Here is a 24,305-nt window from a genome sequence, read left to right as displayed (position 1 = left end):
ACAGGCCTTGCTGTGGCCACAGGCGGCCGGCTGGCCTTCAGGGGCTGAGCGTCATTCAAAGTAACAGGGGCTGGGCTCCTCGGGGACACAGACAAGGGACTATTCCAGGCAGGGGAGGGGTCCATGGGGAGTGGATGTTCCTCACAGTGGCTCTGCATAGGCTGTCTGCAGGGACACAGCCCCCGACCCCAGTGGCAGGGGCAGGATGGGAGGCCAGGAGACCCCAGAGCACGGGGGTGGCTATGGGATTGTGGTTCCTGCCCTTGGTGACATTGAAGGGGGCCCCCAAGGGGCTGTCTCCCACAGGTTTGGGCCTGGCTCCTTTGGAACCCCACAGACTTCAGGAAGTCATCGTCCCCGTAGGATTCTGAGGGCTGGGTGTCCTCAGGGAGGAAACTCAGGGTCACTTTTTAATGCAGTGGCTGCCCCTGTCCACATGTGGCCAGGAGGGGTGGGGAGCTGTGTGAGGCAGGGGGGCTGGACTCCCGTGCCGTCCCGGAGTTTGCCATCAGAAAAACAAAGCCCACTCATCCTGGTGACCTTGGTCACCCCACTGTACCCGCTCTAGGATCTGGCTAGGACAGGGGGTTCTGAGGGGGGTCTGCCTGTCTTTCCCTTCCCCCTGCCTGAGGGGCCATGACTGAGACTCTAGCAGGTGGGCTCCAGGTAGCCTGTGGCAAAATGTCTCCAGCCCAGCAGGGCAGCCTTTATGGTGGCTGCTGTCACCCTGTGGCATGGAGCTGTCCCCCTGGGTCGGGGGGCACCTGGGAGGAGGCAGGCTCCGGCCACAGGGTCTCAGTGTGCAGAGTCTGGGTGACCCTGTATCTACTGTGCTCCAGGACAGGTGTCAGGGAGGTGGCCTGGGGGGCAGCCTGGGCTTCTCCCAGCCAGTTATGTCCTGGAAGGGCCCAGGACTTCTGCTCACAGCCCTCCCTGGCCACGGAATGGTTGAAAGGGAAGCTCCCTGTGCTCAGGGCTGCCCCGGTGTCAGGAGAGCTGGCTATGCACACAGGGCCCCTGCCTGGCCCCTCAGGCCCTTTGGAGCAGAGCTAGACCCCCCCCAGTGCTGCTAGAACTGAGCCACCCACCGTGGCAGCCACTAGCCATCTAAGGCGTGGAAGCTAGATTCACAGCTGTTGAACATGACTAAATAACATGTGCGCAAGCACATTGCTGCTCCAGAGTGGAGCAGGGGCCACACACCAGGGCACGCCCTGCCCCCACCCCCAGCCTTCCTTGGCCCTTCCCTGCCTTGGTTTCCCTCCCTTTTGCCCACCCCTTGCAGGGTACAGGCCCAGCCTGGCCTCCTGAGGGCGTCCAGCTGAGCATCTGGCTTGGCCAACATGAACCTGGGGACAGGTTTTTCCTCTGAATGTCTCTCCCGGGGGCCTGGCCTGAGCAGAGGCAGGCCCAGAGGGGAAGGCAGGACCAGGGCCAGGTTGCTGGCCTTGCAGGTGAGGAAGGAGCCCCCTAGCCCCTCCTGGCCAGCATCTCCTCCCCCCTTGATCCCCTACAATCCCACCTGGTCCCCCAGGCTGGGGACCACACCCAGTGCCACACAGCATTCTGGCCCCTGCCCCCAGCACCTCCTCTTGCTGCTCCCTCCCCACCTCCGCCACTTGCGCTAACCCTAACCCGCCTGCTGTTTGCTGCAGTCACTGCATCCAGCAGATCCTGGAGGCCGTTCTCCATTGTCACCAAATGGGGGTCGTCCACAGAGACCTCAAGGTGAGTCCCCATCCCATTCGTGCCAGGTGTCTATTGTGCATACCTGCATGCAGTGTATAAGGAGGTGTGAAGGCTGGGCAGTGCAGAGCACCACAGGACACCGGGGAGGTGTGGGGTGTGTGTGCACATGTGTGTATACATGTGTGTGTATATGTGTGCATACACAGTGGAGAGTGTGTGTGCACATATGTGTGTACATGAATGTGGAGACGTGCACATGAATGTGTGTGTGCATGGAGGTGTGTGTATGTGTGTGGTTGCATGGAAGTATTGTGTGAGTGTGTGTGGGGGGCATGTGTGCATAAATGCTTATGGGTGTGCATACACACACATTCATATGTGGGTATGCATGCATGCACCTACATGCAGGGGTGTGTGCATATGTCTTCATGAGTGACTATTACATGTGTACACATGTGTACCTGTGCATGCATGCATGTGTACATGTGGGTGTGCGTGGGCATGCACGTGTGTGTGCAAATGTGGGTGGGCATGTGTGTGCTTGTGTGTGTATACCATGTGAGCGTGTGCATGTGGACACGTGTGTGCATGCACATGCATGTGCACATGTGGGGGTGTCTGCACACGTCTCTCCCAAAGCCTCCAGGCCTCCAGCGCTGGGAGGGGCAGTCTTCAGAAATCAGTTTATTAGCAAATGTCCACTCAGGGTCTCACTTTCTGGGCTCTCTCCAAGACATGGTCCTGGCAGGTGGGGACACAGGTGACAGAGGGCTGATGCCGCTGGGAACAGGGTGGTGAGAGCAGGCCTTGCCAGGCTCTGCCAGGTCCTCCCAGCCCTTTCTCCAAGTCTCTGCTGCCCACAGCTCAGCTCTGGGCAAGGCGGCTCCAGACTCTATTCAAAAGGTTTGTCGCCCCCAGGGCACAGGGTGGCCACAGCCTCTCAGAAGCTTCCCTTCCTCTCTGCTCCTCCCTCCCGTCCACTCTCCTCTCATCCTCCTGCCCCACCTTCTGCAAGGCTTGATTTGGCCGTTGCTCCTCTCTGGCCAGGCAGGCAGTGCGGCCCCTGGGCCTGTCGCCCTCGTGGCATTTAAGACCAACCTTCCCATGGATGTTTGTGCTGCATGGGTTGTCACACCCTTCCTTGGGCCATCAATGAGGGGGGCTGATCTTTGCAGCTGCTCTGGGGAGGGTGTCACACCAAGAGCAGACCCAAGACCCTCTCCTGTGCCTCTCACACGCCTGCCCCCGCCTGCCCTCCTCCCTCAGGTGTGCACATCTGAGTGGGTCCTGCCCCTGTCTTACCTGACTGCCCCACTCGGGCTGCCGCAGGGAGGTGGCTGCAGGGGCTCCCGTCGGGACTCAGTGGTTCTCCTGTGAGGGAACATGGGCAGTTTGTTCCCAGACCCCACAGTTGGCCTAGTTAACTTTGAGGCCAAACCATAAGAGTGGAGGTCAGTGCCCCCCTCCCACTCTGGAGACAGAATTCTTGCTGTGGCCTCCCTCCTCCTGTTGAGGGGGACAGAATATCCCTCCTCTCCTGGACTGAGACAACCCGGGAGAGGTACCGTGGGGGGGTTCACTCACCCCGTGGCAGAGGGTGGCAGAGGGGAGTCGGCACCATCATGGGGGCTGAGGGGAGCCAGGGTGGAGGCTGCAGGTAGGGGCATCACTGTGTGGCCCAGCAGGTGGGCCCAGCCTCTGAGCTCCCTCCAGGGGCCCCCAGGCCTTGTTGCTTGGGGCTTCCTGGGGCTCAAGTTCATTTAACGCTCCTTCCTCTCCTTGGGAAGACATGCTGGTCCGTCCTCCGAGGAGGGACACGTACCGTGAGTCTGCCGTGTGCTGGGCCCCAGCCCACAGGCCCTGCCTCTCCCAGCCTCCTCCAGCCACGTGTGCAGGGAGCGTGGGGCCTCTGGGTCGGTGCTCAGCGGGCAGGGATGCATGTGTCCCAGCCTGTCACCTGAAGAGACAGAGAGGTCGAGGTGGAGAACAGGGCCCCCTGACACTTCCAAGGGGGCACAGGGCCTTGACCCCACCAGCTCAGCAGGGCAGGGCTGGAGCTCCCCGAGGAAGCTCTGGGTTTCTGCCGTGTGGGGCGCTCGCAGCTCAGGGGACCAGGAGTCTGCCCACGTGGGGTTAGTGTAGCTCGTGGATCCTAAGGGCCACTTTTGCACATTTAAAAATCTCTGATATTTACACTCAGCATTAAAAAGCAGGTTGAGTGGCAGTGTTTTGTCCTTTTCGGTGGCTTGTGAAGTGGCAGTGTGATCCCTGCAGGCGGTGCGTCAGGGGATGAGGTGCCAGGATCTCTCGTGGCACTGCGTGAAGGGAAGGGCGGCCTGGGAGCCCAGCCAAGGGGACCTGAAGGCCCCAGGGAGCCCCCTGGTGGCCACGGGCTGGGAAGGCCAGCAGCCGAGAGCTCCCTGCAGGGCGCTGAGCCCAGCGGCTGGTAGGTGATGAGGCCACAGGGATAGGCCAGGCCCTACCGGGTTTGGAAGCTGGAACAGGATGGTCCCAGGAGACGCAGCAGCCCGGGGAGCCCCCCAGGCCCTCAGAATCAAGTGTCCTCAGTCTGGGGACAGCAGCTTCCTTGACCTTGCTGCAGGATGGGGACACACGTCCCTCCAGCCTGAGCAAGGGTGCTGCTCCCCGAGGGAGGGCCTGAGGAGCCTTCCCTACCCAAGGGCGCCCAAAGGAGGCAGGGGCCTCCTTTTCGCCCCGTGTGGTGGGCCCTCCAGAGCCAGGGGACCCTGGTGGGTGGACCGTGCCTGGCAGGTAGATGTCCTGGCTGCCCCGCGTGCTGGGGCACCTTGCCCTTTGGAGGTCACTGTGGGGAGCGTCGAGTTTGCTTGTAAGGGTGAGCTCAAGGTTTCCGTCCGAGTGGCCCTCAAACCCCTCTTCAGCGGGATCTGAGCCCTGGCTGAGGGCTATTGTCCCTGTCCCTGGGACGGACTGGCTGTGGGGTGCAGGCCTAGGGGCGAAGGCTTAGCTGTGGCATATGGACACTACGGGGCAGGGGGTCAGACTTCTGTACCCGTCTCCTGCAAATTGTCTCTGTTGTGTCCCCCGTCCCCTCCTGTAACACCCCCGGGTGTGAACAACTCGTCCTCGTGCCGGTCACCTCCCTGCAGCCAGAGAACCTGCTCCTGGCCAGCAAGTGCAAAGGGGCTGCAGTGAAGCTGGCGGACTTCGGCCTGGCCATCGAGGTGCAGGGGGACCAGCAGGCATGGTTTGGTGAGTGCCTGGGATGGGGGCGTTGGGCAGTGGGCGGAGCGCAGGGAGGTGCTGGTGGCCCCTCATGGCCCCTTTCCCTTTCACTAGGGTTTGCTGGCACACCGGGCTACCTGTCCCCTGAAGTCCTTCGCAAAGAGGCATACGGCAAGCCCGTGGACATCTGGGCATGTGGTGAGGCCTGGCCTAGGGCATGGTGGGCCCTTAGGTGTTCTGGGGTGTTTCAGGGCTACCATCCCTGTCCTGGAGCATGCAGCTGACCGGCACGTCTTGCCTTGCGCCAGGTTTGTCTGTGCCAGACCTGCCCTTGAGCTTACCCTGGCAGGGCTCTGCTGCACAGCCTGGAGCCCCCGCCCTACCCAGAGTAGAATTGCTAACGTGACCCCTGGCCCATCACCTGGTGTCTGCCTGCACTTGGGGCAGAGGTTTGGGCCAGAAGGAGCACATGGGCAGATGGGAGTGGAGGGGTTGGGGCTGTCGGGCCACATAGCAGGGCCACCTCCCTGGGTGTGGGCTCCCTCCCACAGAGGCAGGGAACAGCAGAGGGGCTGGCCTTGGGCCTGGGCGTGGGGCAGGGTGGTGGGGGGCTGGTTGTGCCATTCTGCCCGTGTGTCTCCAGCATGGTGCCGAGGGCAAAGGAACACTGTGGACCCCGGTGCCCTCACAAGCGTGGGAGCCGGTGTCGGGGTGCAGGGCAGGAGCCCCACGGATGGCCATGCCCTGCACGTGGGCACGGTGCTCACGGGCTCCATCCGCAGGGGTGATCCTGTACATCCTGCTCGTGGGCTACCCGCCCTTCTGGGACGAGGACCAGCACAAGCTGTATCAGCAGATTAAGGCCGGTGCCTACGACGTGAGTGCACCTGGAACCCTGCTCTGACCCGCCCCCTGCCCCTGGGTGTGGCAGGTGGGGCGGCCTGGGAAGAGGCTGAGAGTGGGGTGAAGCCACCTGTGGCCAAGCCCACAGATGAGGGGCTTGGGGAGGGGGCTTCAGACTCAGCCGTGCCTTTTCTCCTGCAGTTCCCATCCCCCGAGTGGGACACTGTCACTCCTGAAGCCAAAAACCTCATCAACCAGATGCTGACCATCAACCCCGCCAAGCGCATCACAGCCCACGAGGCTCTGAAGCACCCGTGGGTCTGCGTGAGTTGTCCTTGGCACCCACAGCGGGGAGGGGCTCCCGGTGGAGGTAGCTTCAGACCACTCCCCTGACGAGGGCCCTAGGAGGGCCCTGGGGTCCTGTTCCTTGCATTCAGTAGGTCCCCTGTGACCCCTGGATGTTATTGTAGCCTCTGGCTTGGGACATGCTGGTGGGTTTGTGAGGTTGGGGCTCAGAGGGCGTTGGAGGGTAGACCAGGCCCCTTCCTCCTGACCCCAGTCCTGTCCATGGGGGACAGAGTGGGCAAGGCCAGCAAGAGACAAGGCTTGGAGTCACAGGCAAGTGGGGATGGTCCATGGGGACAGGTGGCCTTTTGCTGCAGTGGTGGTTGGTGGCTCTCAGCACATGGGGATTCCAGGGTGCCTCGAGCCTGGCTGCCCTGGCCTCTCCTGGCCCCTTGGGCTCCTGGCTGCCATGTGACCGCCCCTCTCCCTGCAGCAACGCTCCACAGTAGCCTCCATGATGCACAGACAGGAGACAGTGGAGTGTCTGAAGAAGTTCAACGCCAGGAGGAAGCTCAAGGTGAGCCACTGGCCGCTACCCCCCGGCACCGCTGTGCTTCCCTGAGCCCCCATGGCACCCATGCTGGAGGGAAGGAGACCTAGGGGGTTCCCAGCAGACCCAGCAGTTGCTGGGGCCCCCAGGACTGTGCATGTTGGCAAATTCCAGACCAGATGAGACAGGTGAACTTAGTCCAGCTTGAGAATGAGCCCAGAGGTGGCCTGGGGCCAGGAGTGGGCTTGGCCTCCAGGCCCAGTGCCAGTGCCACCAAGTCACCTGTGCTGCTTCCAAGCAGCCTTGGAGAGGCTGTACGAGACAGTCCCTGCAGGTGCCACACCTGGGGCTCTGCAGGCGGAACACCCCCTCTAGCAGGCATGCTCTCTTTAGTAGCATGGAATGAGTCCAGAAGCTTCCGAGCCGGAGCAGGTTTGGTAAGGAGAGCAGGGCCGAGTGCTGGTCTTGGGTGGGCTCGGGGAGGCTGGAGAGGGAAGTGGGCACAAGAAGCATGCCTGGCCCACCCACTGGCCAGAGCTGGTCCTGACAGTGGCGGTCTCGTGCGAGCTGGCTGTGTCCCTCGGCTACCTGGTGCCGAGGGAGAGGCCCAGGCCTGTGCCCAGGGACCAGCAGCCTGGTAGCTCTTCGCTGGTCTCTGAGGGAGTGGTTATCCCCAAAGTCCTGAGGACAGCGCCACTGCCCTGAGCCTGTCAGGGAGAGGAGGGGCCTCCAGGGAGCCAGAGGAGCTGCTGTGGTGACTGGGGGTCCTGGTGACCCCTGAAGCTTGCGGGGTCTTGAAGCATTTAGAAGCCGTGGTCGGCCAGCTGGTTTAGGGTCCAGGGTGTGTGTGAATTCTGGAAGCAGGCGACCTGTCGCTGCCAGGTTCCTGGAACTCTCGCCTCTCTAGAAGGCCGTCATCGCGTCGTGCCAGGCGCCCATGAGCCTGAGCGTCTGGGGGTCTTCTCCTGGCCAGAAGCCAGCAGGGGGCACTGACAGGACTGCCCTGGCTTTGTCTGTGTCTCTCCCCAGGGGGCCATCCTCACCACCATGCTGGCCACGCGGAATTTCTCAGGTGAGACTTTCCTCTCCAGGGCAACTGGCTGCCCCTGCCCCCCAGACTGCCCAGGGAGGCCCCTCCTTTCCCACGAGCCCCTCGGCCCCCCTCCTCTGCTGCCGGCCTGCACCTGCCCCTGCCCCAGCTCCAAGCCCCCTGCCCGCCTGGCCCAGCTAGGCTCTCTCCTTGGGCGACCTCCCTGGGTCCACCCCACTCCCAGCCCATCACCTTCGTGCCGGGTCTGTGTCCCCTGCCCCGACACGTGTCTGTGCTGCCTACCACCGGGGCGCAGTGCCGCGTGTGTCTGTCCAGGCGTCTGTCGGGCATCTCTGTGGCCTCCTTGTTGTTCTGAGCACTCTGGGCACCGTGTTGTGTGCGGGCAGTGGGCAGAGGGGACGTGGGGTGGCGCAGGAGGCTCCGTGGGCCTTCTTCTGAGTTCTGGACGAGCTGCAGCCGCCTGCCCCGGTCACTCAGGGTGGGCGGTGGGGGAGCAAGGTCTCCGGGGGTCTGTTAGAGACCCCCAAGGCCCAGGGCGCTGGCAGGTCCACCCCGGGGACGGCGTTAGCCCCAGAGTGGAGCCGGCGGCCCAGGCCCGGACGAGCTGTGCCCGTGGCTTCTCCGTCGTTGACACTCAGTGTGCGAGCGTCTGTGATCCGTCTCACGTTGTCCGTCTGCATCTGGCGCCCCTCCCCGCCCCATCCTGTTACTTTTGCTGTGATACCGTACCGGGAGCGGGTGCATCACACCAACACTAATAGGACTGTCCTGTCTGCCGTGTGCCCACCACGCCCCTGCGGGCACGAGAAGCCCCCGCTGGGGTTTTCTAAGGAGAAAGGAGGCAAACGCTTTTCATTGTCAATCAGCCCAATCTTGTTTTCACTCTCCGGAGAAAAGGATTCTGGAACCATCGGTCACCTAAACTTTAACTCTAATCTTCTCTGCTTCCTTTGTCTCTTTTCTTCCCTTACCTTGCCCACCCCTCGTCTGTGTCCGCCCACCCCTCCCTCCCCCTCGTCTCTAACCCGGTGCTAACAGTGGGCAGACAGACCACCGCTCCGGCCACAATGTCCACCGCGGCCTCCGGCACCACCATGGGGCTGGTGGAACAAGGTAGATGTGTCTTGACCAGCCTCCCACCCGCTCCCGCCTGTCCCTCCTGCCAGCATGCAGCCCCCCGCTGCACGCAGCCGCTGGCCAGGCTCCAGAGCTGCCCCAGAGGCCGCCAGGCCCCCGGGAGCCCCTGCTCCCGCCGTGGTCACATCCCAGCAGAGCCCCCCTCGAGGGGAGGGAAGCAGCCCCCACACTCCTCATCTATAAGAGGAGGGGCTGGGCTAGGTGACCCCTGCGCCACGCCAAGCCTCCCGGTCCTGGCCTCTGAGGTCTGGGGGTCTAGAGACTCCCCATTCAGAGTGGCCTTGACCCCGCAGGGAGCCCCTGGGCCTGCTGCCGGAGTCCGACTCCTGAAAGGAGAGCCATGGGGAGCAGGGCCAGAGAGGCAGGGGCACGACCCAGGGGAGCCCGTGGGGCTCTGGGTCAGTCCCTCCCGCAGGGCAATCCACAACCAGCCCCAAGGGGCCTGCCCGGAGCTGGTGGTCTGTGCTGCTGAGTCCCACACCTTCACATCTGTCCTGAGAATCCCCCAGGATGGGCTGCTCCGGCACCAGGGGGCTCCGGGCACACTGAGGCAACTTCGAAGGCTTCCTCTTGGGGTCTTTCTACAAGGTCCTCCTCACCTGGCCCCAAGCACCAGGAAGGGAGAAGGCTGGCTCTGCCCACCTGCTCCTCTGGGCCTTGCGGGGCCGGACCCCCTCCCCCCAGCAGGAGCCAGGGCCAGAGCCCAGAGGCCCCGGTCAGTGCCTGCCCTCCTGCCGGCTGTGACCGTGGGCAGATGCTGTGAGGGCTAGGTGACCCTGGACCTCCTCCTGGGCTCCACAGCCACAGCCCAAGCTGAGGGCTGGCGAGAGTGTAGGGCAGGCTTAGCTGGCCTCGGCCAGCCAGTGAGCACATGGGCCAACCAGGTCCTCCCTGAGCCAAGCTCAGACAGTTTCCTGTCATGCCTCCAGCACTGGCTGGGGACAAGGCTTCGGGCGCCCGGGTACTGCCCTCTCCAGGCCCACCCGCCCAGCTCCCACTGACGACCCAATGGGTGAGCACCGCAGCCTTCCCAACCAGAGAACTGTCCTCCTGGGGAGGCTCAGGCCGTCCCCGGGGAAGGGAGTGTGTCCTCCCGTGAGCCCGGTGGACCTGTCCAGCAGCGACGCCCTGGGAGAGCAGTTCTGAGTCTGCTTCGTTTGACAGGCTTTTCTGGGGCACGTGTGGGAGGGGCTGAGGCTCGGAAAGGATGAGGCTAGTGGCTCCTGGGAGGCCCTGCTGCCCAGGGGACTGTGCAGAGAGACAGTCGCCTCTGCACCGCCCTTTGCCCGGGGCTCCCGCTGCAACGCCCGCCCGCCTGCCTGCAAGTGAACGTGGGGCGACGGTGCATGAGGCCCGTGCATGCGCGGCTCCTCCCTGGGCGCCGAGGGCCGCTCTGCCTTGGAGGGTGGTCAGTGCATGTGGACAGAGCCCAGCATGGCTCAGGGTGACCAGCAAGGGGGCCGAGGCGGAGGCGGTGCTACAGGGCCACCTGCCCCACTAGGTCTACCCAGCTTAGCTGCACCCACAGACACACGGCGGGGGTCTCACTTCTCCTTGGATGATGGCTGAGTCTGGTACCGTCGGTCAGACCCCCTGTGTGGCATAGTCCCCCTCTGTCAGCAAGGAGACCCTGACTGTAACAGCATGTTGCAGTCTGTCCTGCATTGAGCAGGTGTAAGAGCAATGGAGACCCCTACTGTCTGGCCAGCTGTGGGGTGACAGCAGTCATCCTGGCCTGGAGACCCCAGAAATGGGCAGTGCCCTGCCAGGGTAGGGGGCAGAGGGTCCCTCCTTGTCCTCCAGAGGCCTGTGGAAGCTTAGCCTAGGTGTCGGGGACACCTGTGGCTGCCTGGTCCAGCCTGGTCCCCACTGCACCTAATCGATGCTTTTAACTTGAGACAGCACGGGGCACGCTCCCGTGCCCTTGAACACTGGTGTAGACGGGCGTCCACAGGGTTCTGGCCACAGTGATCTGGAGTTAGTCCCGGGACGGAGTTGTGAACGTCAGGGAAATGCCAGGAGCCACACATTCAGGATGGCCCCAGCCCGTGGGCCCCACATGGTGCCCAAGGTGTGCACAGTGAGGGTCTACAAAAGGGGTTCACCAGGAAGGGTGTTTGGGAACTGACTAAAACGACAGGGGCGTCTGCTGCAGGGCTCCCCAGAGCCTTGCCCCCCGAAATGGCCTGAGTTCCAGAGGAGGGCGGGCTCACATGGGGCATTTCCTAGCCCCTTGGGTATGAACTTCTGTCGTTGTTCTTCCCCGCTGATGCTGTTAACGTCCTCAGGAGCAGTTTGGAAATGTGGGTTTTGATGGACTCGGGCACGTAAATGGAACCCTCTTCGGACCGACCCTGCCCGTGGGCTTAGCTCAGGTGCCTGCTTTCCCGCGAGGGTCATCTGCGGGTGGGCCAAGGGGAAGAGCCGACCTGCGCCGCTGCCAGGGGTGCCACGCTGGCCCCAGGGGAGTCTCAGACCGCTGTTGGGCCACGCTGTGCAGAGCCCACCGGAAATGCCACAGGGCTGGCTGCGTGTGTGGCTCTCCTTACGGAGTGGGGTCAAGCCAGCCTTCTGCAAACCGCCCATTTCAATTGGCCACGTTTGAAATGTGTGTTTCCGGAAGGGATGGGGGTGCCCTCGCTTGCCTGCTCAGCCGCCATGGCAACTGTCCTCAAGGTGAGGCTCCTTGTCTCCTTCCTGGGGCCTCTGGGAGGAGCCCATTTCCCCAGCAGTGTAGGGCAGCTGTCACCGGCAAGGACAGGGAGCCCCACCGCAGCCTCTGCAGTGCCTGGCCCCGGCTCCTGCTCTGGGGGCAGCCGGGGCAGCCGGAGCCGGCCCGCTCGGGTGGGCGTTCCTGGGGATGAGCCGTGTGCATTGGAGAGGAGGAAGGAAGGAGGGAGGGTAGGGTCCACAGACAGGGGAGGGGCTGTCCAGGAGCCACACGTCCCCAAGTCTTCAGGACTGGCCTGCCCCCCCACAGTGACTTACCAGGAGGCAGATGTTTGCCACAATGCAGGAGAGGTTTTTCACAGGTTGCACCGTGGGGAGTGGGAAGTCGGCATTTCTGGCCCAGGAGCGCGCTGGGCAGGGGTGCCCTGGCATGGTGGGGGTGGTCCTCTGCAGCTTCGCTGGGGTGGGGGCCTCAGGCCTGGGAGGGTGGAATGCAGGGGGCATGCCAGGAGATGGGAGGGATGCCTGTGTCCCTTCACTGCTCCCGGGAAGGCCCTAGGCATCCGGTTTCTGGATCCTGGGAGCGCCCCTGGGCTTGATACAGAACTGAGAGTTAATAGATCCGTGAGGAGGGGAGGCTGTGAACAGAAACTGCGCCTGCTGCTGCAGGGTCCCCAGGGTCACTAGCAGCCACTGGGCTGTCAAGAGTCTGTGTCCACACTCAGAGCCCGGGAGGGACCAGGCCGTGGAGGTGGCGGCAGTGGGCATCTGGGGAGGGAGGGACATAGCCAGCAGCCAGCGGGCAAGACAGACCTCCTGGTCTCTGAAATGAACTGGGGGTGACCCAAGCCTCAAGTGTCAGAACTGCCCGGAAGGCTTGTGGAACAGATGCCCCCCAGACGGTCTGACCCAGGAGGTCAGGGTGGGCCTGGGAATTTGCATTTCTGATGGTACAGGGTGATGCTGCTGCTGGGAGTGGGGGGCATTTGAGAGCCATGGCAGCTCCAGGCCTCTGTGTGCCCATCCGTTCCCAGCAGGAAGGAGTCCGGGGTCCCGCGTCTCGGCCCATGTCCGTGGGGGCAGCACAGGCCCCCCAGGCAGGCAGGAGAACTGGATGTCAGGGCCTGGCCGGCCGCATCCTGGAACCAGGCGGGCGGGGGTGCTGTGCCACTTGCCTTCCCTGCTTGGCCCAGAGGCGAGGGACCCCCCCCCATGTCCCCCGTCGTCCCCTTGTCCCCTCGCACTGCTGGTCCAGCCTGGCTGCTTCTCTGACCCTGCTGCTCCGGGCTCTTCTCGGGGAGCCCTGGGCCTGTAGATGCGCCTGCCCGCCTGAACCGACACAAACCTTGTTTTCTCTCTCTCTTCTTCCTCACTCCCTCCCCTCTTCACCTTTCCTTTTCTGTAAGGTAAGCTGACTTCCTATTTTTTTTTTCTGCTCTGTGATTAAAATTCTAACCACCATGGAGGGTGTAGATGTTGGGAACTGGCCCAGGCCCATCCTGACCTCCACCGGGGCGTGTTGGGGTGAGGTGGGGGCCCAGCCGCTGGGCCCGGGGAGTCCTCGGAGGTTTGTGGGCAAAGAGGCCGGTGTGGGCCCATCCATGCCCACCAAGAAGTGGCCGCAAGGCCAGGGCTGCCGGGGGCAGCTCAGGAGGGAGCGCGAGGCTGCCCCGCGGGTGCTCCGAGCCCAGAGCATCGGTGCGGAGCTGAGTCCTGTCCGCCAAGGGCAGGTGCAGGAGGAAAGGCGGGGGGCCGAGAGCGGGGCAGGCACCTGGGCTGGGGGCGGCCTCTGTGGGTGGCCAGCTGCAGCCCACGCACCCCTGGCCTGGGAGCCTGGGGACCCGTGGAGGGCATGCCCCTCCCTCCCCTCTCTGGTGTCCAGTTCAGCTGTCCTCATCCCAACTTGGTGCCGCTCGACCCGTGTTCCCATCGTGGGAGGGGCCCACGTCCTGCCTTCCTCTTGGAAGAGCCTGCATGTGACCCTAAAGCCAAGGGGCACAGGGTCGGGAGGCTCCCCAGCACCCAAGGAGAAATCCTGGTGCCCTGTGGGAGCCCCAGGGTCATAGAGGACAGCCGGGGAAGGGGCCAGTTTGGGGGCGAGGGTCTTTGGGCAGCCCCAGCCCATTCCCCCCAGGACAGGGCTGCTGCCTGCTCAGAGCCAGCCTGGGTGCTGAAGCCACATCTGCCCAGGGACTGGGGCCTCGCTCCTGGGGAGAGTGGAGGCAGGCGAAGGGGTGAGGTGGGGTGGGCTGCAGGGGGCCCCAGGCCCGTCACTCATGATGCCTCTTCCCTCCCAATGCAGCAGCCAAGAGTTTACTGAACAAGAAAGCAGACGGAGTCAAGGTGAGGTGCCTGCTTGGCCTCGGGGCGCCTGGGGGCCCGGAGCCTGCAGCTTTGCCCCCGGCCCCCGAGGCTCCCGCTCTGGAAGGCCCCTTCCACCCGGGGCAGACACGGGGAAGGGGAGTGGTGTGCCCCTTCTCCTGACTAAGGGCTCCTCTCCCCTCTCTCCACAGCCCCAGACGAATAGCACCAAAAACAGTGCTGCCGTCACCAGCCCGAAAGGGACGCTGCCTCCTGCCGCCCTGGTACTGAACTCTGCAGCCCCTGCCTCTCAGCCCCTCCTGCAACCCCAGTTGTGAGGGGCCCGGCGGAGGGTGGGGTCTGGCCCCCCCGGCCTGTCTCTGACAGCACATGCCTGGCCCCCCGCCTCTCACCCCCTACTGCGGTGATGGTGGTGGAGCGGAGGGCTTGGCCCCCACAGAAGAGGACACTGTTGGGGGGGGCCCGGGTCCAGACAGGTGCAGGGCTGCTCTGGGGAGCCCCTCACTGGGGCCCAGAGATGTCGGGGTGCAGGGGAGAGGCCCAGCCTCCCACCTGTGCTGACCTGTGGGTGTCTCCCCAGGAGGCTTTAGGTGGTCAGTGTGGCAGAGGACACCCCCAGCCCCCAGGGACCTCCTACCCTCCTCTGCTACCCTCAGCAGCTCGACCCAGAGCCCCGGCCAGGGGGAGCGCCCTTGAGTGACACGTTCCACGTGCCAGGGAGAGACAAGGCCACAGCGGTGCAGTGGGGAGGTGTCTGGGCCAGTAGCAGCCAGGGTGGGCTTGCTGGCATCGTCTATGTTTCCTTCAGGAGCCAGCGCACCCATGCTGGGAGGGCGGGGTGCCCACAACGTTCCTGCTGTGCCCCTCACTGCTGCCTAGAGGGTGCCCAGCCAGCTCTGGCCCCTTGCCCTGGGGGGCTCCTGTCCAGGTGAACCCCACAGCGGTGCTCCCAGAGATGCAGAGCTGTGGGCTGTGGGCACTGTCCTTCCTGCTGGAGCACTGTGCTGTGTGCCTTACAGGACAGCTGTCCCCTAAGCTGTCCTAAGAGGTTTGGGGCTCGCTGGCCTACAGGTTCCTGAGTTCGCTGGAAGCATGCTTGGTGGTCCTCAGGTGCCCCAGGTCAGCTTTGGAGGGCCAGCCCCAGGCTGCCCACAGGAGGGCTGGGTTACCGAATGGCCACCCTGAGCCCCAGGAGAGGAGGGCTGTCCTGTGAGGGGAGCGGCACAGCGCGGCTGGGCCATGGCCGGAGGGTATCCTGGTGCCAGCCTCACAGCCAGCCCCATCTCGGACCCCGTCCATCCCATGTGCCACCCCCACACCCACAACATCTTCAAACCTGTGCCCCCCACGCTGGGGCAGAGGGCTCAGGCAGCAGAGGGTGGGGGAGAAGTCCCCAAGGCAGAACCGCCTTCCCAGCCCCCGCACACATCCTGCCGCTTCTCAGGGCCCGTCGCGGCCCATCCCTCCCGGACCTGGCCCGCAGGCCCCTCCTCCGGCCTGGAAGGGGCTCCCGTGCGTTCCATTCCTGCCGCCACTGCCTCCATGCCTGTCCCCACTCCGCTCTGCACTCTCCTCTCTCGCAGGCTCCGGCCCGCCGCCTCTGTCTCCCGGCTCTCCTCCTGGTGGTCTCCGCTTCCCTCTCTTCTCATCTCCCTCTCTTTCCTTCCTCTGTCTTCCTTCTTCTGTAGGAGCCTCAAACCACCGTCATCCATAACCCAGTGGACGGGATTAAGGTACTGGCGCCTCTTTCCTCCTCTCGCTCTCCTCAGGCAGGAGGCACCGGGCCCAGGACAGGATTCTGGGGCATTGCCCCCGGGCAGCATTTGTGCCAAGAGAGGCCCTGGCCACCTGTCCCCAAGGCAGGGCAGAGCTGCCCAGCCCACCTGCGTGGGCCATGACAAAACAGATGGCTCAGGCCCCAGGCGCGCCGCCCAGTCCCTGTTTGGCCGGCACTCTCAGGCCGGGGCTCTGAGTGGCTCACCTGTCACAGGGGCCAGGACCCCCTGATGTCCAGAGTGGGCCTCACTCCTCAGGGACTGCGCCCTCGCCTCTCCTGGCTGTCCCCTCCCCTCCCTCCCCAGAGCTTCCTGCTGAGCAGCCTCCTCCTCTGCCCTCCGCTCTGGCCATCAGCTCCCATCACATTGGCATCATCACCCGGGGCCGGGGAAGGGGCTGGCTCTCTGGGGTGGTGGGAGGGAAGGGTGGGGGCCAAGCCTTTCTGGGATGGCCGGGACGGCGCCACCCCACCCAGCACGGCCCTCTGGCCAGGCTCCCGCCTGGGCACGGGCTCCTTACAGAGCCCCCGGACTGGGGCCCCCACTTCCTTCTGGCAGGTGCCACTGCCCAGCCCATTGTCAGAAGATACCTTTCTCCATGGCGGGGACCAGGGGGTCCGGGGGCACCCAAGGTGCCAGGCAGCCGAGGGGCTGGCAACTGGGGATGGGTGTCCCTCAGGCCTGTGTATGTCACATTCTCCCTGCCAGGGCCCGTAGACAACCTTCTGGGCTGTCGTGAGCCTACACCTGGGTCTAGGGCCAGGGCAGCGTATTCCAGCACGTCCAGATCAGGTGCCCGTGCCCTGGGGGCCTTTTAGGATGTTTCTTCTGAGGAGCAGAGCAGGCCTCCCAGGGACCTGGGGACAGACGGGTGGTCGGATCTGAAGGGCAGCAGCCCCGTAGCGGGGGGAAGGGCAGGGCCGCCTCTGCCCTCCAAGGCCACCAGAAAGGTGAGATGAGAGCCTGTCTGGATGGCCAGCCCGAGAGGCAGGTGGCTCTGCGGGGGTCTCACCTCTCCTGGGGGAGGGGCTGTGAGTGGCAGGGGCTCTGCCTGAGGCCAGGCCAAGGTTCTTGGAGCCCCGTGAGGACCTACTGGAAGCTTCTCACTCTGTCTCAGGAGTGCACCAGCTGCTGGGCTCCTGCTTCACTGGGAGCCAAATCCCATTGTGTTTTAGAATTTTTATAAGCCCGATTTCCTCTTGTTGGAGAGAGGGCTGCGCGTCCCAGTCTTCCTGCCAGGCAAGCCAGGCGAGGCCCGCGTGTGTGGGCCGTGCGAGCCTGCGCTGGCGCGTGTGTGGGCTTCCTGGTGAGGGTGTCCTCTCGGGACCGGCACAGAGCTGGGTGCCTTCCCTGGTCACTGCCCCACGTGGGTGTCCAGGGCTGGGGGCTGGGGCCCTGCAGCCACAGGAGGGCGTGTCCCCCGAGGCTGTGGCCTTTAGGCCCCTAAAAGCAGCCGGGGAAGAGGTGCGTCCCAGAGCCTAGGCTGGCCCCGCCACAGCCCCGTCCACCCGCTCGGCGGCACCCGCTTGGCCTCAGCCACGTCCTGACCCACCGCCTCCCCCTGTCTCCTCAGGAGTCTTCGGACAGCGCCAACACCACCATAGAGGACGAGGATGCCAAAGGTACCTGTGCTCCCGCCCCTGCTCCCCGCGCGGCCCTGGCTGGGTCAGCATCCTGCGCCACCCGGTGTGTGCGCGTGGGGCTCGGAGGCCCTGCGGCCGCAGTCCCACCCCAAGCCTGGTGTCGGGCCTGCCCAGCGTGTGGGCAGCGTGGCTGAGATGACCGGCGGCCGGGCAGTCCCGGCGTGTCCCAGTGGGGCAGCCGCGCGTGGCCTTGCACTGGGGCTGGTTCCTCACACCAGGATCCCCGCACGCTCCGGGGGCCCAGAGCTGTGTTCCCACGGGAGAATGAGTTTGCGGGTAGAATTTGCTCCGCGATGTTATTGTTCTTCTCTTAAAGTTCCTTAAGCTTGCCATCCCACCCAGCGACACCTGCCGGCTGGCCGGGCAGCCGAGGGGCCGCGTCCGTGTCTGCCTCTGCTGGCCCCGGCGCCTCCTCCTTCAGTGGCTTCTGTGCCACCCCGGCCGGTCCCCATGCTGGGCCAGGCCATTGTGCTTCATGCTCTCCCAGGATGGGGTCTGCCACCTCCAGGCCACCCGTATGGGGCCCCTGGACCCTCATCGGTCACATGGTGACCTAGGCAGGGCCTATCAGGACTGCCCCCAGGGCCTGTGGGCTCGGCCATCCTGCCAGTTTGGGGAAGAAAACTTCTCGCTGGCCCGAAGGCTGAGCTGCAGCCTAGCTCCTGCCCACCCTGCCCAGCTATGACACTGGCCCTGGGCGTCCACCGTGCCCCAGAGCAGAGGACTTTAGGCCCCGGACACCGGAGCTAGAGGCTTGTGTGACGGCCCCACAGACTGAAACAGGCCCCAAGGTCAACAGCATGGAGCCCTCGGGCCTCCCCCTTCTGAGGTTCTGCCCTCGCCCTCAGGTCGGGGGTGGGGGACGCTGAGCAGTGACAGAGGGGTCTGTGGGGTGGCTGGGCCTGGAATCCGCAGGGGAAGAGAAAACAAGCCCAGAAGCCAGCAGAGGAAGCTCAGGACTGAGACCCCGGCAGCCCCTCGAGGCCAGGGCAGGCCCCCCCACTGCCAAGAGAAGCCCTGCCGGGCTGTGCTGGGTTGGTGCAGAGTCAGGGCAGACCCAGGAGCCATTGTGGCCCTACAGTGACTGTCACACTTCCCTGGGCCTGGCCTCTGCTGGCTCTGGGCAGGGGCCGTGTCATGCAGCCCTGCTGGTCCTGGCAGGTGGCCCTTGGAGGCACAGGCCCTGCGTTGACTCCTTCAGCCTCCACTAACCTGCTGTGGCCGTCCCAGGCCTAGACGTCCATGGGGTGACCCCTGCCTCTGCCCCCATGAGCCCCGGCTGTGGTCTGGGGTCCTGCAGCTGTAACCTCCTCCTCCCTCTTGGGCCCTCGATCTGTCTTGTCCTGTCACCTTCTCTTCCTGTGGGCCCCCAGCCCACCGCCTGCTCATCTGTTTCACCCTAGCCCCCAGAGTCCCCGACATCCTGAGCTCGGTGAGGAGGGGCTCGGGAGCCCCAGAAGCTGAGGGGCCCCTGCCCTGCCCATCTCCAGCTCCCATTAGCCCCCTGCCAGCCCCATGTGAGTAGCCGGGCCCTGCTGCAGTGGGATCACTGTGAAGGGCCAGCCGCCCCCTCCAAGGGGACGCTTGAGCGCTGAGGGCAGGCTGAGCGTGGGCTCCTGGCTGCAGCCCCACATTGGGGCTCCTCGGGGCTGCCTCTGCCCAGTGAGCCCCAGCCTGTGCAAGCCCCGGCCAGAACCCTCCGCTGGCCTGTCGGGAGGTCACTGGTGGGACAGGCCCTGGCCACGCTCCTGCTCAAGGCCGCTGGGCAGTGTGGGAGGCCCCAGGGGCTCGGCCCTCACTCCACCCAGCTCCGGGGGCTGCTTGCTGCTGAGACAGGCCCCAGTTCCAGGCTGGACACCAAGGCCGGCTGGGAAGAGAACAGGGGCCCCTCCTCCCTCGCTCCCTGCCCTCCGCTCTGCCACCTCCTCATGCCTCTGTCTGCCTCGTGTTCACATCTCATCTGTTCTGCCCCAGCCCCCAGGATCTCTGACATCCTGAACTCGGTGAGAAGGGGCTCAGGAACCCCAGAAGCCGAGAGCCCCCTATCAGCGGGGCCCCCGCCCTGCCTGTCTCCGGCCCTCCTAGGTCCCCTGCCCGCCCCGTGTAAGTAGTGGCCCTGGGCCTGCTGCCTCCGCTGCGGGAGGGCGCGCTGGGACGGGCACTCAGCAGCTTCTGCCATGCACGGCCGGAGGCCCGGCGTCCCGCCCTGGCTGGGCTTGCGCGGGCTCATGCTAACGCGGCAGGGCAGCTACCTGGCGCCCCGCTCCAGAGGCCCAGCGCCCTCCAGGGCCCACCTCCCACTCCCTGCCCCCCACTTTTCTCTGCAGCCCAGACTTTCCCCCAAAGGCCTGTCCCCACGCCTGGGCAGCGCCTGACCCCCCTGCAGCCCCCTCAGGCCATCTCTGCTGGGACGCTGCCCAGCCTCGCCGACGCCACCCCCAGCCCGCTGCCCTGGCCACAGAGCCCAGGGGCCTGCCGTTGGGGCTGCCCCAAGTCCGAGTAAGCCGGGCCCTGAGTGCACTTCCTCAGTCAAGCGGGTGAGGAAGGTGCCAGACCTAGGCCCCCAGCTGGTGTCCCGGGAACTCATGGACAAGGGGATATTACAGACAGGAGAGGGCCTGGCCTCTGCTGACGTGGCCTCCTCAGATGGCCCCGTGGGGAGGCTGGTCCTGCCCTGTCCAGACGCCACTCCCTCATCCACCTTCCACGCTTGCCAAGGGCAGCTTCCCTGATGCCACCTTGCCAGCCAGGGGGCCCCTCCCGGAGGGAGCCTCTGCCCACAGCGCCTGCAGCCACGACACCCACCACAGAGCACCTGCCCCTCGCTCCTGAGGCCTCTTCCCCACGGCCCCCCCATCCCCACGGTCCCCTGTGTCCCCACATCCCCCCATCTGTCATGTTCCCCTCTGTCCCCCATGGCCCTCTCTGTCCCCATGTCCCCCTCTGTCTCCTACAGCCCCTTCTGTCCCCACATGCCCCATCCCTATGTCACCCTCTGTCCTCCACAGCCCACTCTGTCCCCCACGGTCCCCTCTGTCCCCCACGGTCCCCTCTGTCCTCCACCCACTCTCTGGCTTGGCTGTCAGCTCATGGGTTTCTCTCCTGTGTGCCCCATGCCTGTTTCGTGTTCATGTCTCATCTGTTCCACCCCAGCCGCCAGGATCTCTGACATCCTGAATTCGGTGAGGAGGGGCTCAGGGACCCCAGAAGCTGAGGGCCCCCCACCTGTGCCCCCGCCCTGCCCATCTTCGACTCTTCCCGGGCCCCTGCCCACCCCGTGTAAGTAGCACCTCGAGTGGCCCTGGCGGCAGCTGCTCGAGGGGCTCCCAGGGCGTGAGCCATGGGCTGTGGCACGCGGCCAGGCTCGCTCTGGGAAGGGCCGGCCTGCGGGGAGGGCGGGGCACAGGGACCCGCACTGACGCTGGTGGAGAGGACGCAGGGTCACGGCAGGGAGTGTGGTTAGGAAGCGTGCGGCGTGTGGACGGCTGCGTGTAGGAGAGGCACCGAGGCAGCGGGTGTGTGGCCGACCAGAGCGCTGGCGGGATTGGATGCGCGTACAGGCCTGGGGGACAGGGTGCAGACGCTGGTGGGGCCTCGCACGCCATGAGGTGCTGGCTCCGGCTGGGGTGGACCTGCTGGGACAGCGACGGAAAAGAAACAGTCAGCCTGAGAAGTTCTGCGTTTCGGGCTGCCTAGGTCCGGTCACCGGGGAGCAGGCTGGGGGCTGCGGGAGGGGCAGCCAGGGCCTGGGCTCAGACCCAGGGCGGGCGGGAGAGGCAGGCGCAGGCTGGACGACCTGGCAGGGAGGGGCGGGCTGGCCGCCTCCCCAGCCTGTCTGCCAACCGCCCGCCAGTATCGCTTACAGGGATGGATGACATCCCAGGACTGCAGCCACCACCACCCCCGCCTTCGGGGAGACACGGGGCTGGGGGTGGCGCTGAGATGCTCTCAGAGAAGAGGCTGCCAGGCCAGGGGCTCGGCATGGCAGGGCAGTGGCTGGGTGAGTACCTCGGTGACAGGTGGGGTTGCCCACCCCCACCTCCTCTGCAGGCCAGGCTGGGGGGCTGCTGCAGGTGCCCGGGCAGGGGCTGGGAGAGTGAAGCCACAGGAGCTGCGGCTCGAGAGGGTTGGGGTACACAGCCTGCAGGCTAAAAGGGCACTGATCCACCCCAGGTGGCCCAGGAGGGCATAGGGCAGCCCCTGGAGGGCACTGACCCCCAGAGCATTCTGTGGTCAGCTTGAGGACCCCAGCAGGGTGGGTTGAGGGGATCGGAGATAAGCAGCTGAGGTGAGAGACCAGGTTCTTGATGGTGATGGGGTGGGGGCGCCTGAGTGGAGGGGACAGGGAGGGGACGCCGTATGGCTGGGGTGGAGCCTCTGGGAATGGTCAGAACCACCCCCCGCCCCAGCCAGTTTCTGCAGCGTCTCATCTGACTTTAAGTGGCCTCACTGCCCTTGCAGAAGTGGAGAGGTGTGCCCAGGGGGCAGCCTGAAACGTCACCCCATTGCATCCTTGTGACCCTGGCCAGGACTACGACCTGTCCTCGAGGTCTGTGCAGTAGCCCGGGTGGGTGCTCAGAGGACAGGGCTTGTGATGGGCATTGAGCATCCAGGTCAGGGGGCAGCAGCCCCGGCTCACCCTCGGAGCCACGGCACCGACCTGCCCCTGCAGGGTCTCTCCTGAGCTCAGCTGGGTGTCGGGGCACAGGGAGGGGCCGGGAGCAGGCTGGGCAAGGGCTGGGCGGGATGTCCCATGGAACTCAGGGGGAAGAAGAGTCCAGGGGCACTGGCCTGGGCACAGCAGGGCCAGATGGCACATGGCTAGCTCCTGGCCATCCTGGAGGCCAATCACAGCCCCCTCCTTTCTCAGAAAGGTGCCCACCAGCTGTGTAAATAGGCCAGGGGGCCTCTGGCCCACCCCAGGCTCAGGCTCCTCCCCCTTCCGGGGCTCCGCGTGCCCCAGGCCCTGAGCTCCCTAATCGGGGATTATGCACAATCCAGGCTGATCCCCCGCAGCTGGCCCCCTCCCGCAGCACCTCTGGCTCTGAGGGACAGGGCCTGGGGCCAGCCTGGGGTGCCAGGAGTCCAGGCCAGGGTCGGAACCTGCTCTGGCCCCACCCGGACACTTTGGGCCTCTTTGGGCCTGTTGGCTCAGCCTGGGGGAGCCGGGAGCGGCATGAGGCACAGGTTCGCCTCTGGTCACCCTCCCAGGCCGGCCCCTGCTGCGCCCTCAGCTTTGTCCCTAGCGTTGCCTGGCACAGCTTGTCCTCAGCTAACAGGCTTCACCACCAGGGTGACCCTTCATGCCGCCCCTCCCCAGTTGTGTATCGTGCCCTTCATGGGCCCGGACGCTGAGGACACAGAAGTGCCCGTGTGCTATTTGGGGAGACAAGAGTTGGGGCTAGGTCCCACAGGGGTCTGGGCAGCGACCCTTCTGTAGGTCAGGAGGCATCCGGGCCCCGCTCGCGGGCAGCCTCAGCTTCCCTGGCTGCAGGGCTGCGGGTGGCTCCCACAGCAGACCTGTGTCCCACACTTCAGCACGTGGTCACCACCTTTAATCAGAGCTCTGCCCATGCATTTCCTCTTCTGTTCACTCCATGCTTTCTCTTCACACTGACTCCCATTTATTTAAATTACAGTTGGTGTAAAAGCACTCCATATTACTTCATTAAATGGAAGATTCCTTTCGCTTACCACAGGTATAAGGTGACTGTAGAATCAAAGTAGGCTGGAAACAAAGTCATCTCACTCAGTTCCAGCTGCTGCTGCTGCGCCAGCCTCCTGTGGGGGGGGGAGGGGCGGCTCGCCCTGTCTGTTAAAAGGGGGATTAACAAGCGTCAGGGGGTGTTTTGGGACACGTGGACACCACAGACTCCTCCCTCGACATGATTAGGGCAGAGAGGAGGCAGGGACGTAGCAGCGGGGCTGGTGTGGGCCCTGAACTGCCACATGCTACTGCCCCAGCGTCCAGAGGGCAAGGACGGAATAGCCATTCATGTGTTGGGACACAGCCCAGGTGCCCTCCCAGAGCTCAGCAGGACTTATGGCGGCCTTAGCATGGGCGGGAGGGGAAGGGGCTTCTGGAACCCTCAGTCCACCTTCTTGAAGGCCAGCTTTCCAGGGTCGACCGGGTGGGTGGGGGCTTCTGCAGCAAGGCTGTCCTGAGAGCAAACTGTCATGATCTGGACACAAAGTTAGGCAAGAAACAAGCAGGATGGCAGCAGAGGTGCAGCTCGGTCAGGAAGAGGGTCTTTGAAGACGGGGCAGTCCAGAAGTGCACATGTACCCCCACACGCACATGCACACACATGCTCAGGTACACACACGTGCCTGCATGCACATGTGCATGCTCTTTTGCACAAGTACACGTGTGTATTTCCATGTGCACATGCATTGCTCACATGTGTGAATGCGTGCATCTGTGTACCCAACTTCTCAGAGGTGCCACTGGGCTCCTCCTGCCATCGCTGTGCAGCAGGGGCGGTGCCCGTCCCCCCGCGGGCGCAGCACAGGTGTTCCCAGGCAGACCCCCAGCACACGCGTGGGCACAGCTGGCCACGCAGCACCTTCTGCTCTGGACTCCGTCCACCTGCCACCGGGGTAGGGCGAGCTCCCAGAAGCCCTGGAGGTGCTGGGGGAGAGTGACAGGCAGCCGTGCTTCAGGACGAAGCTCACACACTTCGAGGGCCAGCAGTCCCTCCTCTGTGGCCCGCCGAGGCAGCACTCGCAGCTGCGGAGTGGAAACGCTCACGGCGGCCCGTCTGGGGGTGGAGGGCTGGCGGCCGCTGCCTGTAGTGGTTTGGGGGACGCACATGGGGAGGGTTCCCGGGAGCCTGCCCCCAGGGCTCCTCTGGGGGTCTGCGTTTTCACCAGGGCGAGTCACTGTAAGAAGTCGCAACGTCACTAGCACGTGTAGGTGAGCGTGCGTGTGCGGGAGCAGGTGCGCGTGCGGGACCTCACTCAGGGCAGTGCCCGTCTGCGGGGAGAGGGAGCGAAGCCCAGGGTGGAAGAGGACGCAGGCACCTCCAGTGACATACGTAATGCTTCATTTCTTTAAACAGTGTCTAAGGTGGATATGAAAAACATTAAGATTTGAATCAGCAAGTTGTGGGTCATAGTATTCTCCCTGCTTGTTT

General features: G+C 64.7%; 1 protein-coding gene across 11 annotated transcripts in view; it reads left to right on the top strand.

Annotated features, from left to right (window-relative positions):
* Positions 1–24,305, top strand: part of CAMK2B (calcium/calmodulin dependent protein kinase II beta) — a 100,238-nt gene that overhangs the window by 73,651 nt on the left and 2,282 nt on the right. For 3 of the 11 annotated variants that reach the window (XM_045565193.1, XM_045565201.1, XM_045565202.1), the window contains 14 exons: positions 1,656–1,728; positions 4,818–4,920; positions 5,008–5,091; positions 5,676–5,770; positions 5,938–6,060; positions 6,515–6,598; positions 7,601–7,643; positions 13,732–13,772; positions 13,943–14,014; positions 15,440–15,484; positions 17,100–17,148; positions 18,573–18,686; positions 19,144–19,272; positions 20,323–20,448. In XM_045565193.1, the coding sequence (XP_045421149.1) occupies positions 1,656–1,728; positions 4,818–4,920; positions 5,008–5,091; positions 5,676–5,770; positions 5,938–6,060; positions 6,515–6,598; positions 7,601–7,643; positions 13,732–13,772; positions 13,943–14,014; positions 15,440–15,484; positions 17,100–17,148; positions 18,573–18,686; positions 19,144–19,272; positions 20,323–20,448 (1,181 nt within the window). Of the gene's footprint in view, positions 1–1,655; positions 1,729–4,817; positions 4,921–5,007; positions 5,092–5,675; positions 5,771–5,937; positions 6,061–6,514; positions 6,599–7,600; positions 7,644–8,660; positions 8,736–13,731; positions 13,773–13,942; positions 14,015–15,439; positions 15,485–17,099; positions 17,149–18,572; positions 18,687–19,143; positions 19,273–20,322; positions 20,449–24,305 lie in introns of all 11 variants that reach the window. The other 8 variants (XM_045565203.1, XM_045565194.1, XM_045565196.1 and 5 more) reach the window with 8 other exon arrangements.

The sequence above is a fragment of the Lemur catta genome, chromosome 11, assembly GCF_020740605.2.
Source record: "Lemur catta isolate mLemCat1 chromosome 11, mLemCat1.pri, whole genome shotgun sequence".
Classification (NCBI taxonomy): Eukaryota; Metazoa; Chordata; class Mammalia; order Primates; family Lemuridae; genus Lemur; species Lemur catta.
The sequence above is the reverse complement of the archived record's forward strand: the minus strand, read 5'-3'. Positions and strand labels throughout refer to the sequence as shown.